The 12,143-nt window shown below is 49.9% G+C and overlaps 2 protein-coding genes and 1 long non-coding RNA gene across 3 annotated transcripts; 2 read left to right on the top strand and 1 right to left on the bottom strand.

Moving 5' to 3' along the window:
* Positions 1-2,084: 2,084 nt before the first annotated feature.
* LOC123475588 lies at positions 2,085-3,527 on the top strand. The gene has a single exon (XM_045178463.1). It carries the CDS (start codon positions 2,085-2,087, stop codon positions 3,525-3,527), a length of 1,443 nt encoding a protein of 480 aa, XP_045034398.1.
* Positions 3,528-4,024: 497 nt separating this feature from the next.
* Positions 4,025-6,966, top strand: LOC123475587. The gene is made up of 2 exons (XM_045178462.1): positions 4,025-4,581; positions 4,701-6,966. Exons 1-2 carry the CDS (start codon positions 4,025-4,027, stop codon positions 6,964-6,966), a joined length of 2,823 nt encoding a protein of 940 aa, XP_045034397.1.
* A 4,204-nt stretch (positions 6,967-11,170) lies between these two features.
* Positions 11,171-11,934, bottom strand: LOC123475363. Its single transcript, XR_006650409.1, has 2 exons — positions 11,689-11,934; positions 11,171-11,622 (listed from the first exon to the last, which is right to left on the bottom strand). It is a non-coding gene; the product is annotated as an uncharacterized LOC123475363 (long non-coding RNA).
* Between the last annotated feature and the right edge of the window lie 209 nt (positions 11,935-12,143).

The following is a 12,143-nucleotide window of genomic DNA, read 5'->3' as shown; positions in this document are numbered from 1 at the left end:
AACGAAGCAGCTCTCGAGATTCTCCTCCAACCGCAAAAGAGTAATACTCAGCGGCAGTGAACGTTGTTAAGCCCTATAAGGCTTAACAGAAGCGACCGTGCTATTAGCCCGACAAGGCGAACCAGCCATCGCCGGCCTCATCGACGCAAGCCCGATAACCGCGAACGTTGTGGTCGTTCAAACAAGTGTTACGGCACTAGATAAAAGTTACCCAAAGGAAAAGGTATACAGTCTGGCAGGCTCACCCCTGTAAGTCCCGACTGACCTTCTGCGCCAGCAGTAATCTGGCCCTGCGGGATAAACAATCCCGAAATTGGTCCTTCGAACCGGAGATCCCGGTGTTTAAAGTTTTCAAAGTTCGAAAAAGTTTTTTTCGGACTCTGGAAAAATTCAGGACTCAGCCGAAAAATAATATTTTTCAGCTGGGACTTAGAAAATTTTCAATTTATTTGTTAAGAACTTAGAAAATTTTTCCTGATAAGGACTTAGAGAAAAAATCAGCATCAAACTAAATTTTTTCTCCTTTTCTGTTTACAGTGTCGGACAACATCCGTACGCCCGCCGAAGACTCCGTCTACCGCCGGTTCGAGCAAGCGCTCGAGACAAACAATCTCCATTCACTGTGGGTTGGTCTAGACCGGGTGGTGCCGCGAGAAGTCCTCCGTCGGTTGGGCTTTAGGGAACCTTTCCCTCGTCCCACCCCCGCTCCACCCAAGGCAAAACCTTCCACCTCATCAAGCCGCTTTGCCCCATACGCCCGGCCGGCGGACACCGACCTGAAATATTTAAACGAAAAGGAGCGCGCCGAGTTAGAGTCGGTACAAAAAGTCAAGGAGGAGCACGCTCTGGCCATACTCATAGCCCAGAGAAAGGAGAAGGAGGCCGCTGAAACGGCCTTATACCTTCAGCAGACCTGCCTATTGAGGCGGGAGAAAGAAGCGCTGCTTCAAAGAGAGGAAGAACTCACCAAAAGCTCCGCGGCCCGGAGACTCGCGGCGAAAAACCCGGAGCCTTACATCCCATCGCCAATAGTTAGACCGGCGACCCTAGCTATTCAGCCGTTGCCCGAAGTACCTGCTCTGCCCGGACCATCCACTCCGGCTCCCGAAGCTCCACCAGTCACCCCGGCGCGGTCCTCCAAATCCTCCAAGTCATCTAAGTCCTCGTCGAAGGCGAGGACGGAGGCGCCCGGGGAAACCCCTAAATCCAGCAAGGTGGGCCGGAGTAGGACATCCTCGTCGGAAAAGGTCCTTTCCAAACAGTTCAAAAAGCACGGGATTCACACTTCGGAAGACGAAGACGCCGTGCTTAAATCTCCAACGAGCCCTTATTCGGCTTAAACTCGTACCGCTCCGGCGGAGGAAACTCGTTGTCATTGGTGTTTGTTGACGGAAAATAAAATATTTTTGAAACCGAGCTATTGTGTCTTGACTGACTTAAATTCTTCGGTAAAAATAAAAAGAAATGGCAGAAGCAACAAGGTCAGGCAAAACCCGAGCGGCAGTGGTCGCGGAGGTCTCAGACGACCGGTTCTCTCTGCAAGAAATATCTTTGGATGAGGCGAAGAACGATATCGCCAGCCTAAACGGTTGGATCGAAAGAGTCGACGCCAAGTTCACGCAGGAATGCCAACGGTTGAACCAAGAAGTTCAGACCGCGATTGGTAGACAAGACGGTACGCTGGCGACTTTCGATGGAAGGATACGAGCGCTCGAGATGGAAGTTCGCCGCCTTGGCGTGTTACTTCCACAACTAGAGTTGCAGATCCAACAGAGGCAGTCGACGGCGATAGATACCGCATTAAAAACGATAAGGGAAGAGATGTGCAATCAAAGGTCGGACATGATCAGTTCGGCGCAAAAAATAGCCGCATTCGAGATCTCAAAAGCGATGAAAAAACACAAGGACGATATCCTTATTGAGCTGAGGAGGACTCGAATAATAGAGCAAGAGGAGACCCCCGAGACGGGGGAGACTCCTCGACAGAGACGGTGAAAGTGAGAAGTCGCCACGCAAGTGGCGCATCGATAATAAACGTCTCCTGTGATACCAGGGACGATTTAACGGCGGAAAGAGACACCCTGATGGGAGAGCTGATGGGTGCCGGACATACCGTGAGGACGTCGAAAGACAAGAAAGAACGCCGAGTGAACACACTCATGGCGAAGTCAAGATATGACAGAGTGGCGGAATTGACACGGAAGCTAGCTGGAATCTCGACGGCAGAAGAGAGGACAAGTGACCGCGAGCAGCTAGATGTGGCGCTGGGTGAAATAGCGGTGCTGGAGCAGTTGGCGGAGTCTCCTAAAAGAGACTCCACACCAATAACCACGACACTCGTGAACCGTCCAGCGCTACCCCTTCCGGTGTTTAGCGGAGATATTGCAGCGTGGGGGAGTTGGCAAGCCGCCTGGGCGACTTACGACGACGACAACACGCTGACAAATGAGCAGAAATATCAGTACCTTCGGGGCTGTTTGAAAGGAAAGGCGGCCGATGCGATTTCGTACCTGCAATACGGGACGAACCAATATCGCAAGGCCATGGAATTGTTGACGGAAAGATTCGGAGACCAAGAAAGGCTGAAAAAGCACTACTTGGCGGAACTTAAAGCGATGGCAAACACTCGACTGAGCGAGACTTCCGCTCTGTCGCAGTGGCAAAAACTCCATGACGGGCTGGCTAATAGCGTCGCGGCGCTTAACAGCCTTGGAGTAGATACAAAGACTCACCAAACCTATCTCGCCCCGGATCTACTGGCGGCCTTTCCAAGGGCGCTGGTTAGCCGGTGGAGAGACAGGTGGGAGGATGAGGAGCCGACGTTCTCGAAGATCTTGAAAGCCCTGCAAAGGGAAATAAGACTTAGGGAAGAAGACGAGACGTCGGCGACAAGTGGTAGCGGGAAGCCCGTGCTAGAGTCGGCCGCTACCACAGCAAATAATGGAAACAGAGGCCTGGCATGCCTATTCTGCCAAAAGATACATTTGCACCATAACTGCAACCAAGGGTCGTCAGCTCAGAGAAGAGCGACGGCAGAAAGAGAAGGTCGGTGCCTGAAGTGTCTGGCCCGATCACATCGGACGGAACATTGCATATCGCGAATTCCGTGCCGAAACTGCGGGAGTACGGAACATAGCCCTGCTGTATGCGTGGCTAGACCACGAGGCGGCGGTTATGCGCCAGCTCCCGCAGGAAACAGAGGATTCTCCCCTCAAAGAGCTCCAAAGGTGGTGACAATAGACACCACCACGTTGACGATTTCCACAAGATCGAAGACGGGAGTACTGCCCACCTTCACGGCCTACCTTAAAGGGAAAGCCGGAGACCGGGTAAAGATAGTCGGATTAATTGACTCTGGGAGCGAGAGAACGTTCGTCCGCCAGGACACGGCAACCAGAGTCGGAGCAGAAAAGATAAGGGCCGAATACCTGGCGGTCAACGGGTTCGGAGACCAGAACAAAGCGGGCAAAAACCAGCGGTGTTCGGACTCAGACTCGCGGGACTTAGCCAGGATGCCCCAGATATAAAGATCGAAGCGATTGCGAGGAAGTTTCTCGCAAACGCAAAGAAGGTCACCCCGACAGATTTCTCGAAAGGCCTGATAGGCCAGGGGAAGGACTTAGCCGATGACCGGTACATCACCGGTCAACAAGGCAATCAGTTCGATCTCATCATCGGCTGCGATTTTATCTGGTCGATAATGCAGCACAAGACCATCCCAGGCGCAAATGGGCTGGTCGCATGTGCAAGCAAAGTCGGCTGGTTGATATTCGGTACGATAGATGAAAAAAGTAAAGCGGAAGAACAAGTTTTAACCGCAGCAATAGACGTGACAAAACCGATGACGGACTTCAAAGAATTTTGGAGTCTTGAACATATGGGGATAACCCCACAAGAAAAAGCAGAACCCGCATTCTTGGAGGCCTATAGGAAGACGATTCTGCGGGCAGACGATGGGCGTTACAAAGTGTTGTTCCCCATCAAGATCGGCCATCGCAGAATTGAATCCAACCGGAACATAGCAATGGTACGGCTGCAAGGGCTGCTGGGCAAGACCCAACCGGAAGATAAGCTGAAATACCACGAGATATTTCAGCAATATATCAGAGACGGATTCATCGAAGAAGCCGACCGAGGATTCAACGGTGACTGCACATACTTACCTCACCGACCGGTGATTAAAGTTAGCGCGGAAACCACGAAAATTCGGCCGGTGTTCGATGGATCAGCACATATGAAGGAAAGACCTAGCATCAACGATGCTTTAGAGATTGGGCCGAATCTAAACCCGGAAGTGTTGGCGGTCTTGTTGCGTTTCCGACAGAATCGGATAGCCTGGACCGCCGATATAACTCAGGCGTTTCTCCAAGTCGAGATCCGCCCGGAGCACGGGCAACTGATAAGGTTCATCTGGGTCGATGATCCTAACAAATCCCAGCCTAAATTCATCGAATATCGTTGGAAAAGAGTACCGTTCGGGCTGTCATGCAGCCCGTTCATTCTCAAGGCTGTTATCCTCAAACACCTGAAAGGGTTTGAAGGAATATACCCCGAGACAGTGCGGCAGCTACAACAGCAGTTGTACGTTGACGACTGGCTAGGGGGGAGACAAATGTGGATGAAGCGGAGAAGCGTATTCGCGAAGCGATTACGATCTTCAAAACCACAAAGATGGAATTGTGCAAATGGACCTCCAATAGTGCAGAGTTGATTGAGAGACTGCCGGAGGTCCAATTCAAAGAGACGGTCACAAACGTGACAACTGAGGGCAAGTCAGCCACGAAAGCCTTAGGGGTGATCTGGGAGCCCGCGTCGGACAAATTCAGGTTTGATCCGGCGCAGGTACTTAGAGAAGCCCGCGAAATTGGTGACAGACCCACCAAACGGAAGCTTTTCAGCCTGGCACTGAAGATCTTTGACCCCTTGGGTCTCATCGCTCCGGTGACGTTGGTGGGGAAACTCATCATGCAAAAGGTGTGGTTGGCGGGCTCAGGATGGGATGAGCCCATTCCAATCGAGGTGATACCTCATTGGAAAACATTCATTGATGGAATAACAGAGCTGAGGAATACCTGTCAGCCCCGATGGTCGGGAGATCATGAAGGGAGACTCCATCTTTTCTGCGACGCAAGTAACGACGCCTACAGTGTGGTGGCGTACTTGCAGAGAATCGATGGGGAAGACCCAGTGATGCTGTGCAGCAAAACGAGAGTAGCGCCGGACCCTAAGAAATCAGTCTCGATCCCGAGGCTGGAACTTCTAAGTGGGTTACTGGCTGCGAGGCTCGGGAGCTACGTCGAGAAAGCGACGGAAACAGTCATCAAGAGAAAACTTCTGTGGACCGATTCGGCGATAGCCTTCTGGTGGATGAAGGGCGAGGCTGGTCGGTGGAAGCAGTTTGTTTACAATAGGGTGACAGAGATAAGACAGACAGTGGAAACTGAAGAAATCAGGCACTGCCCAGGGTTACAAAACCCGGCGGACGTAGCATCCAGAGGAGCTACGGCCGCACAGTTAAACGCACAAAAGAGTTGGTGGACTGGCCCATCTTGGATGGGGAAAGAGAAGGAGTGGCCCCAGTCACCAAGCTCAGCGACCGAGCTCCAATTACAGGAGGTCTCGGTCGAAGAAAAGACAGTCGAAGTAACGCAATGCGCGATATCAACCGAAGCAAAGTGGTACGAAAGATTCAGCTCCATGCGAGTCATGGTCAGAGTCTTGGCCACGATGCTAAGGGCGATTAAAAAATTCAAAGGCCAAGATAGTCCGGAAAGCCCGGTGGCAACGGTCAGACATCGGGGAAGAAGGTTGAAATTCCCCGTGTTGACAACAGAAGAGACTCGAGAGGCAACGATCGAGCTCTACAAAGAAGCCCAGGCGACTCACTACGGAGCAGTGGTGAAGAGCTTTAAAGCTGGGAAAACAGAAGTCCCACATGAGTTGAGGAAACTCGGCCTCGTGTGGGACAGGAAAGACGAGTTAATCAGGTGTCGAGGCCGGCATCTAAATTGGATGGAATACAATAAAAAAGCAGCGCTCATTCTGCTACCGGCCGAACACATCATAACAAAGAGACTGATTGAACAAACGCATCTTCGGTTGAAACATACCGGAGTGAAAACCATGATGGGAGCACTCAGAACGGATTTCTGGATTCCGAAGATGCGGCAGACCATCAAAAAAGAGACAAGCAAGTGCACGAGATGCCAGAGAATGGACTCGAGACACTTCGATGAAATACCGGCGCCCCTACCGTTGGACCGCCTGCAAATGTCGAACCCGTTCACGATAACGGGGGTAGATTTCGCAGGCCCGTTCCCAGTAGAGTCGCCGGCAAATAGCGGTCACAAGACGAAAGTATACGTGTGTCTCTTTACCTGCGCCGTAACTAGAGCTGTTCATCTCGAAGTTACGACCGACCAGGAGATCTCCACGTTTATCTTCGCGCTAAGACGATTCTTTGCTCGGAGAGAGTACCCAAGGGCGCTCTACTCTGATAACGCAGGAACGTTTACGCTGGCCGCTAAGTACCTCAGAGCAGCGTACAGAGACAGCAGAATGTTTAACACCCTGGTTGATCTCAACATAAAGTGGAGGTTCTCGCCGAGTTTGGCCCCTTGGTGGGGCGGATTCTGGGAGAGGATGGTGCAGACCGTTAAACGGCTGCTATATAAAACATACGGAAGTGATTGTATGGAATACGATCTATTCCAAACGGTGTTGACGGAGATCGAAGATACCATCAACACCAGACCGTTGACATACGTGGCAGAAGACGATACGGAACCGCTAACACCCAAGCAATTGGTCACAGGCTACCGACAACAGCAGCATCACCCGGTCGATGACGAGGAGAGAGAATACTCGGACCGGGTGACACTGACAAAGAGAGAGAGGCTTAGGAGAAACCTAGTCGCTCAATGGTGGAAAGATTTCTACACGGAATATGTGATGGATCTGGAGTAGTTTCACTGTCCAACTCCAGGTCATACGAAAGAAATCGAGCTGGGACAAGTCGTGTTAATTCACGACGAGTCAGCCAAAAGAACGAGATGGAAGTCCGGGAGAGTAGTTAAACTAATCCCCGGCAATGATGGGAAGACCAGGCGTGTGAACGTCTTGATCGCAGACAAATTCAGAGGAAAAGGGTCGACCATGATAACGAGAGACCCAAAGAGTTTATATCCGTTGGAGCTCCACGCGGGCCAGATAGACGATGACCATCGGAACACAGGACCCTACGAAGACAGTGAGCTTTCGTCAACTCAGTTAGACCAAGGTCCAACGGGGGGAGTGTCGGAAATTCCGACGGACGAAGCTCACAGCCATCGTCCGGGTGCCAACCCTTTGGCCGAAGAAGGCTAGACTCAGACGAGTCACCCTCGGTGGAGTGCCGCGCTACCGAGGGTAAGGAAGTCCATTAGCGGAAGCAAGTGACTTAAGACGGCCTACGGCTCGCAAGAGCCGTAGTATGGAGGCTGGAGCTCGAGACAGTGATATTGGAACTAGCTGAGTGCTTTTCCATATATATGGAGACACCTGTTGAGGGTGAAAGGAACGACGAGGGTTGAACTCATTGAGGCGGAGCCTGCAGAGTTCATCCCGCCAGAATATAGGTTAAAGTTCCCGCAGGGTTATCGAGAAGTTTACTGATCGATAGCCGGCAATCATCAGCAGCGGTGCCCTCTATTCCTGGATCGGACGACCCAACAAATCAGACAACGGTGTAGTTTTTTCTGTGTATATAAGGGGCCGTCGTGCCGTGTCAATACACTCACATTTCTCACCGACTTACTTGCGTGCAGTCTTGTTTCCTGCTCCTGTAATTGTCTTGTAAAGGTCTTTTTCAGATCCCTCGCCGCCGCCTTCCTCCAGCTTGCCAGCCGCCGCCTAAGACGTGCCAGCCCGCGAACGAAGCAGCTCTCGAGATTCTCCTCCAACCGCAAAAGAGTAATACTCAGCGGCAGTGAACGTTGTTAAGCCCTATAAGGCTTAACAGAAGCGACCGTGCTATTAGCCCGACAAGGCGAACCAGCCATCGCCGGCCTCATCGACGCAAGCCCGATAACCGCGAACGTTGTGGTCGTTCAAACAAGTGTTACGGCACTAGATAAAAGTTACCCAAAGGAAAAGGTATACAGTCTGGCAGGCTCACCCCTGTAAGTCCCGACTGACCTTCTGCGCCAGCAGTAATCTGGCCCTGCGGGATAAACAATCCCGAAATTGGTCCTTCGAACCGGAGATCCCGGTGTTTAAAGTTTTCAAAGTTCGAAAAAGTTTTTTTTCGGACTCTGGAAAAATTCAGGACTCAGCCGAAAAATAATATTTTTCAGCTGGGACTTAGAAAATTTTCAATTTATTTGTTAAGAACTTAGAAAATTTTTCCTGATAAGGACTTAGAGAAAAAATCAGCATCAAACTAAATTTTTTCTCCTTTTCTGTTTACAGTGTCGGACAACATCCGTACGCCCGCCGAAGACTCCGTCTACCGCCGGTTCGAGCAAGCGCTCGAGACAAACAATCTCCATTCACTGTGGGTTGGTCTAGACCGGGTGGTGCCGCGAGAAGTCCTCCGTCGGTTGGGCTTAAGGGAACCTTTCCCTCGTCCCACCACCGCTCCACCCAAGGCAAAACCTTCCACCTCATCAAGCCGCTTTGCCCCATACGCCCGGCCGGCGGACACCGACCTGAAATATTTAAACGAAAAGGAGCGCGCCGAGTTAGAGTCGGTACAAAAAGTCAAGGAGGAGCACGCTCTGGCCATACTCATAGCCCAGAGAAAGGAGAAGGAGGCCGCTGAAACGGCCTTATACCTTCAGCAGACCTGCCTATTGAGGCGGGAGAAAGAAGCGCTGCTTCAAAGAGAGGAAGAACTCACCAAAAGCTCCGCGGCCCGGAGACTCGCGGCGAAAAACCCGGAGCCTTACATCCCATCGCCAATAGTTAGACCGGCGACCCTAGCTATTCAGCCGTTGCCCGAAGTACCTGCTCTGCCCGGACCATCCACTCCGGCTCCCGAAGCTCCACCAGTCACCCCGGCGCGGTCCTCCAAATCCTCCAAGTCATCTAAGTCCTCGTCGAAGGCGAGGACGGAGGCGCCCGGGGAAACCCCTAAATCCAGCAAGGTGGGCCGGAGTAGGACATCCTCGTCGGAAAAGGTCCTTTCCAAACAGTTCAAAAAGCACGGGATTCACACTTCGGAAGACGAAGACGCCGTGCTTAAATCTCCAACGAGCCCTTATTCGGCTTAAACTCGTACCGCTCCGGCGGAGGAAACTCGTTGTCATTGGTGTTTGTTGACGGAAAATAAAATATTTTTGAAACCGAGCTATTGTGTCTTGACTGACTTAAATTCTTCGGTAAAAATAAAAAGAAATGGCAGAAGCAACAAGGTCAGGCAAAACCCGAGCGGCAGTGGTCGCGGAGGTCTCAGACGACCGGTTCTCTCTGCAAGAAATATCTTTGGATGAGGCGAAGAACGATATCGCCAGCCTAAACGGTTGGATCGAAAGAGTCGACGCCAAGTTCACGCAGGAATGCCAACGGTTGAACCAAGAAGTTCAGACCGCGATTGGTAGACAAGACGGTACGCTGGCGACTTTCGATGGAAGGATACGAGCGCTCGAGATGGAAGTTCGCCGCCTTGGCGTGTTACTTCCACAACTAGAGTTGCAGATCCAACAGAGGCAGTCGACGGCGATAGATACCGCATTAAAAACGATAAGGGAAGAGATGTGCAATCAAAGGTCGGACATGATCAGTTCGGCGCAAAAAATAGCCGCATTCGAGATCTCAAAAGCGATGAAAAAACACAAGGACGATATCCTTATTGAGCTGAGGAGGACTCGAATAATAGAGCAAGAGGAGACCCCCGAGACGGGGGAGACTCCTCGACAGAGACGGTGAAAGTGAGAAGTCGCCACGCAAGTGGCGCATCGATAATAAACGTCTCCTGTGATACCAGGGACGATTTAACGGCGGAAAGAGACACCCTGATGGGAGAGCTGATGGGTGCCGGACATACCGTGAGGACGTCGAAAGACAAGAAAGAACGCCGAGTGAACACACTCATGGCGAAGTCAAGATATGACAGAGTGGCGGAATTGACACGGAAGCTAGCTGGAATCTCGACGGCAGAAGAGAGGACAAGTGACCGCGAGCAGCTAGATGTGGCGCTGGGTGAAATAGCGGTGCTGGAGCAGTTGGCGGAGTCTCCTAAAAGAGACTCCACACCAATAACCACGACACTCGTGAACCGTCCAGCGCTACCCCTTCCGGTGTTTAGCGGAGATATTGCAGCGTGGGGGAGTTGGCAAGCCGCCTGGGCGACTTACGACGACGACAACACGCTGACAAATGAGCAGAAATATCAGTACCTTCGGGGCTGTTTGAAAGGAAAGGCGGCCGATGCGATTTCGTACCTGCAATACGGGACGAACCAATATCGCAAGGCCATGGAATTGTTGACGGAAAGATTCGGAGACCAAGAAAGGCTGAAAAAGCACTACTTGGCGGAACTTAAAGCGATGGCAAACACTCGACTGAGCGAGACTTCCGCTCTGTCGCAGTGGCAAAAACTCCATGACGGGCTGGCTAATAGCGTCGCGGCGCTTAACAGCCTTGGAGTAGATACAAAGACTCACCAAACCTATCTCGCCCCGGATCTACTGGCGGCCTTTCCAAGGGCGCTGGTTAGCCGGTGGAGAGACAGGTGGGAGGATGAGGAGCCGACGTTCTCGAAGATCTTGAAAGCCCTGCAAAGGGAAATAAGACTTAGGGAAGAAGACGAGACGTCGGCGACAAGTGGTAGCGGGAAGCCCGTGCTAGCAGCCCAGGCATCCGCCCAGGAGGCAGAACGAAAAGCCAAAAACATTCTAGAGGCCTCCCTCATCAGAAAAGAGCGTGAAAAGCTAAGACTAAGAGAAGAAGCTCTAGCCGCGGCGACCAAGAAGGCAGTGGTTCAAACCCCAGCAGAGCCACCACAAGGGACATCCAAACAGAGACCTACCCTACTGGAAAAAATCAATCAAGAAATCAGGGCGCAAACAATCCCTAAACCCCTAAGAATCTTTGTGTCAACAATCAAACCAGAAAAAGTAATTGAAAAACGCTGTAGAAGTTGAACTTATATTATTTCTCATCCAAAAATAAACCGACAGCCATAGTAAAATCTGATTTCCGAATTTTATTTTTATTAACAAGAAAATTTAACGTCCAAAAACACACATTTCTGAATAACTTATTTTGGTATTAACAATTACGGCAAAAATTATACATTACAAATCCTGTGTTCCATCTGGGATGGATAAACTGGCCTTTACAAACTTTACTTTATCGATAAGTATTTTTTTATGACAACATTAGAAGCGAAATGATCTTCGTTTACGCCCCAATGCTTAATTCGCATAAGAGAAGTAACAGTCACATTATTGAGCGAATTACGGTGATCCGTTTTGATTAGTTTAAACACACTAAATTATCTTTCAGCAGTTGCATTGCTGAATGGCATCGAGAAAAGAAAAGAAATACAAAAGCTGCAATTGGGATCTCTTGGCTTGCCATCGAGTTTTTGAGATAACACCCTTTTTCTCAAAATAATTAACACCGGCTCATCTTCGAATGCTGAAAAATAAAGAAAAAGAAGAGTGTGGTGTAAGAAATCAAGGGAATCACTAATATTTTAATTACTTCATGAAATTAAATCGTATATTATAATAGACACAAACAGGAAACTCGAGCACTTGACACTGTGACACAATCAGACAAACAGACAAGAAACAAGAACAGGCTAGCTGTTCTATGCTGCTTTTCTATTTGCAGTGTTCTGTCGAATAACGAAAAAAAATTCTTCTGTTTGCGAATAATGAATAAAAAAGACGTTTTATTCGCGAATACGAATAATATTCGAATAACGAATAGATTTTCGAATAAAAATGGAATTTAGGCTACTAAAAATAGAAAATATTTGTACTTAACATCAATCAAAATGAGATTTTTTTCCAGACCAAAATAAAATTACTTATCCGAAATTGTATTCGAAATTATACAACTTGAAGTTACAACGAATAAGGATAACAAATACGAATAAGGAGAATTTTTGTCCGACGAATAGCGAATAAAATTAAGAATTTTTGTGTTATTCT

Source organism: Daphnia magna, linkage group LG8 (assembly GCF_020631705.1).
Source record: "Daphnia magna isolate NIES linkage group LG8, ASM2063170v1.1, whole genome shotgun sequence".
Taxonomy (NCBI): domain Eukaryota; kingdom Metazoa; phylum Arthropoda; class Branchiopoda; order Diplostraca; family Daphniidae; genus Daphnia; species Daphnia magna.
Note: the sequence above shows the minus strand (reverse complement) of the source record. Positions and strands in the feature narration are given on the sequence as shown.

Coding starts and splice junctions, on each gene's coding strand:
- LOC123475588 (XM_045178463.1), top strand. CDS start 2,085: ATGGGAGAGCTGATGGGTGCCGGACATACCGTGAGGACGTCGAAAGAC.
- LOC123475587 (XM_045178462.1), top strand. CDS start 4,025: ATGGTACGGCTGCAAGGGCTGCTGGGCAAGACCCAACCGGAAGATAAG. Junction 4,582..4,700: donor CGGCAGCTACAACAGCAGTT/GTACGTTGACGA, acceptor GACCTCCAATAG/TGCAGAGTTGATTGAGAGAC.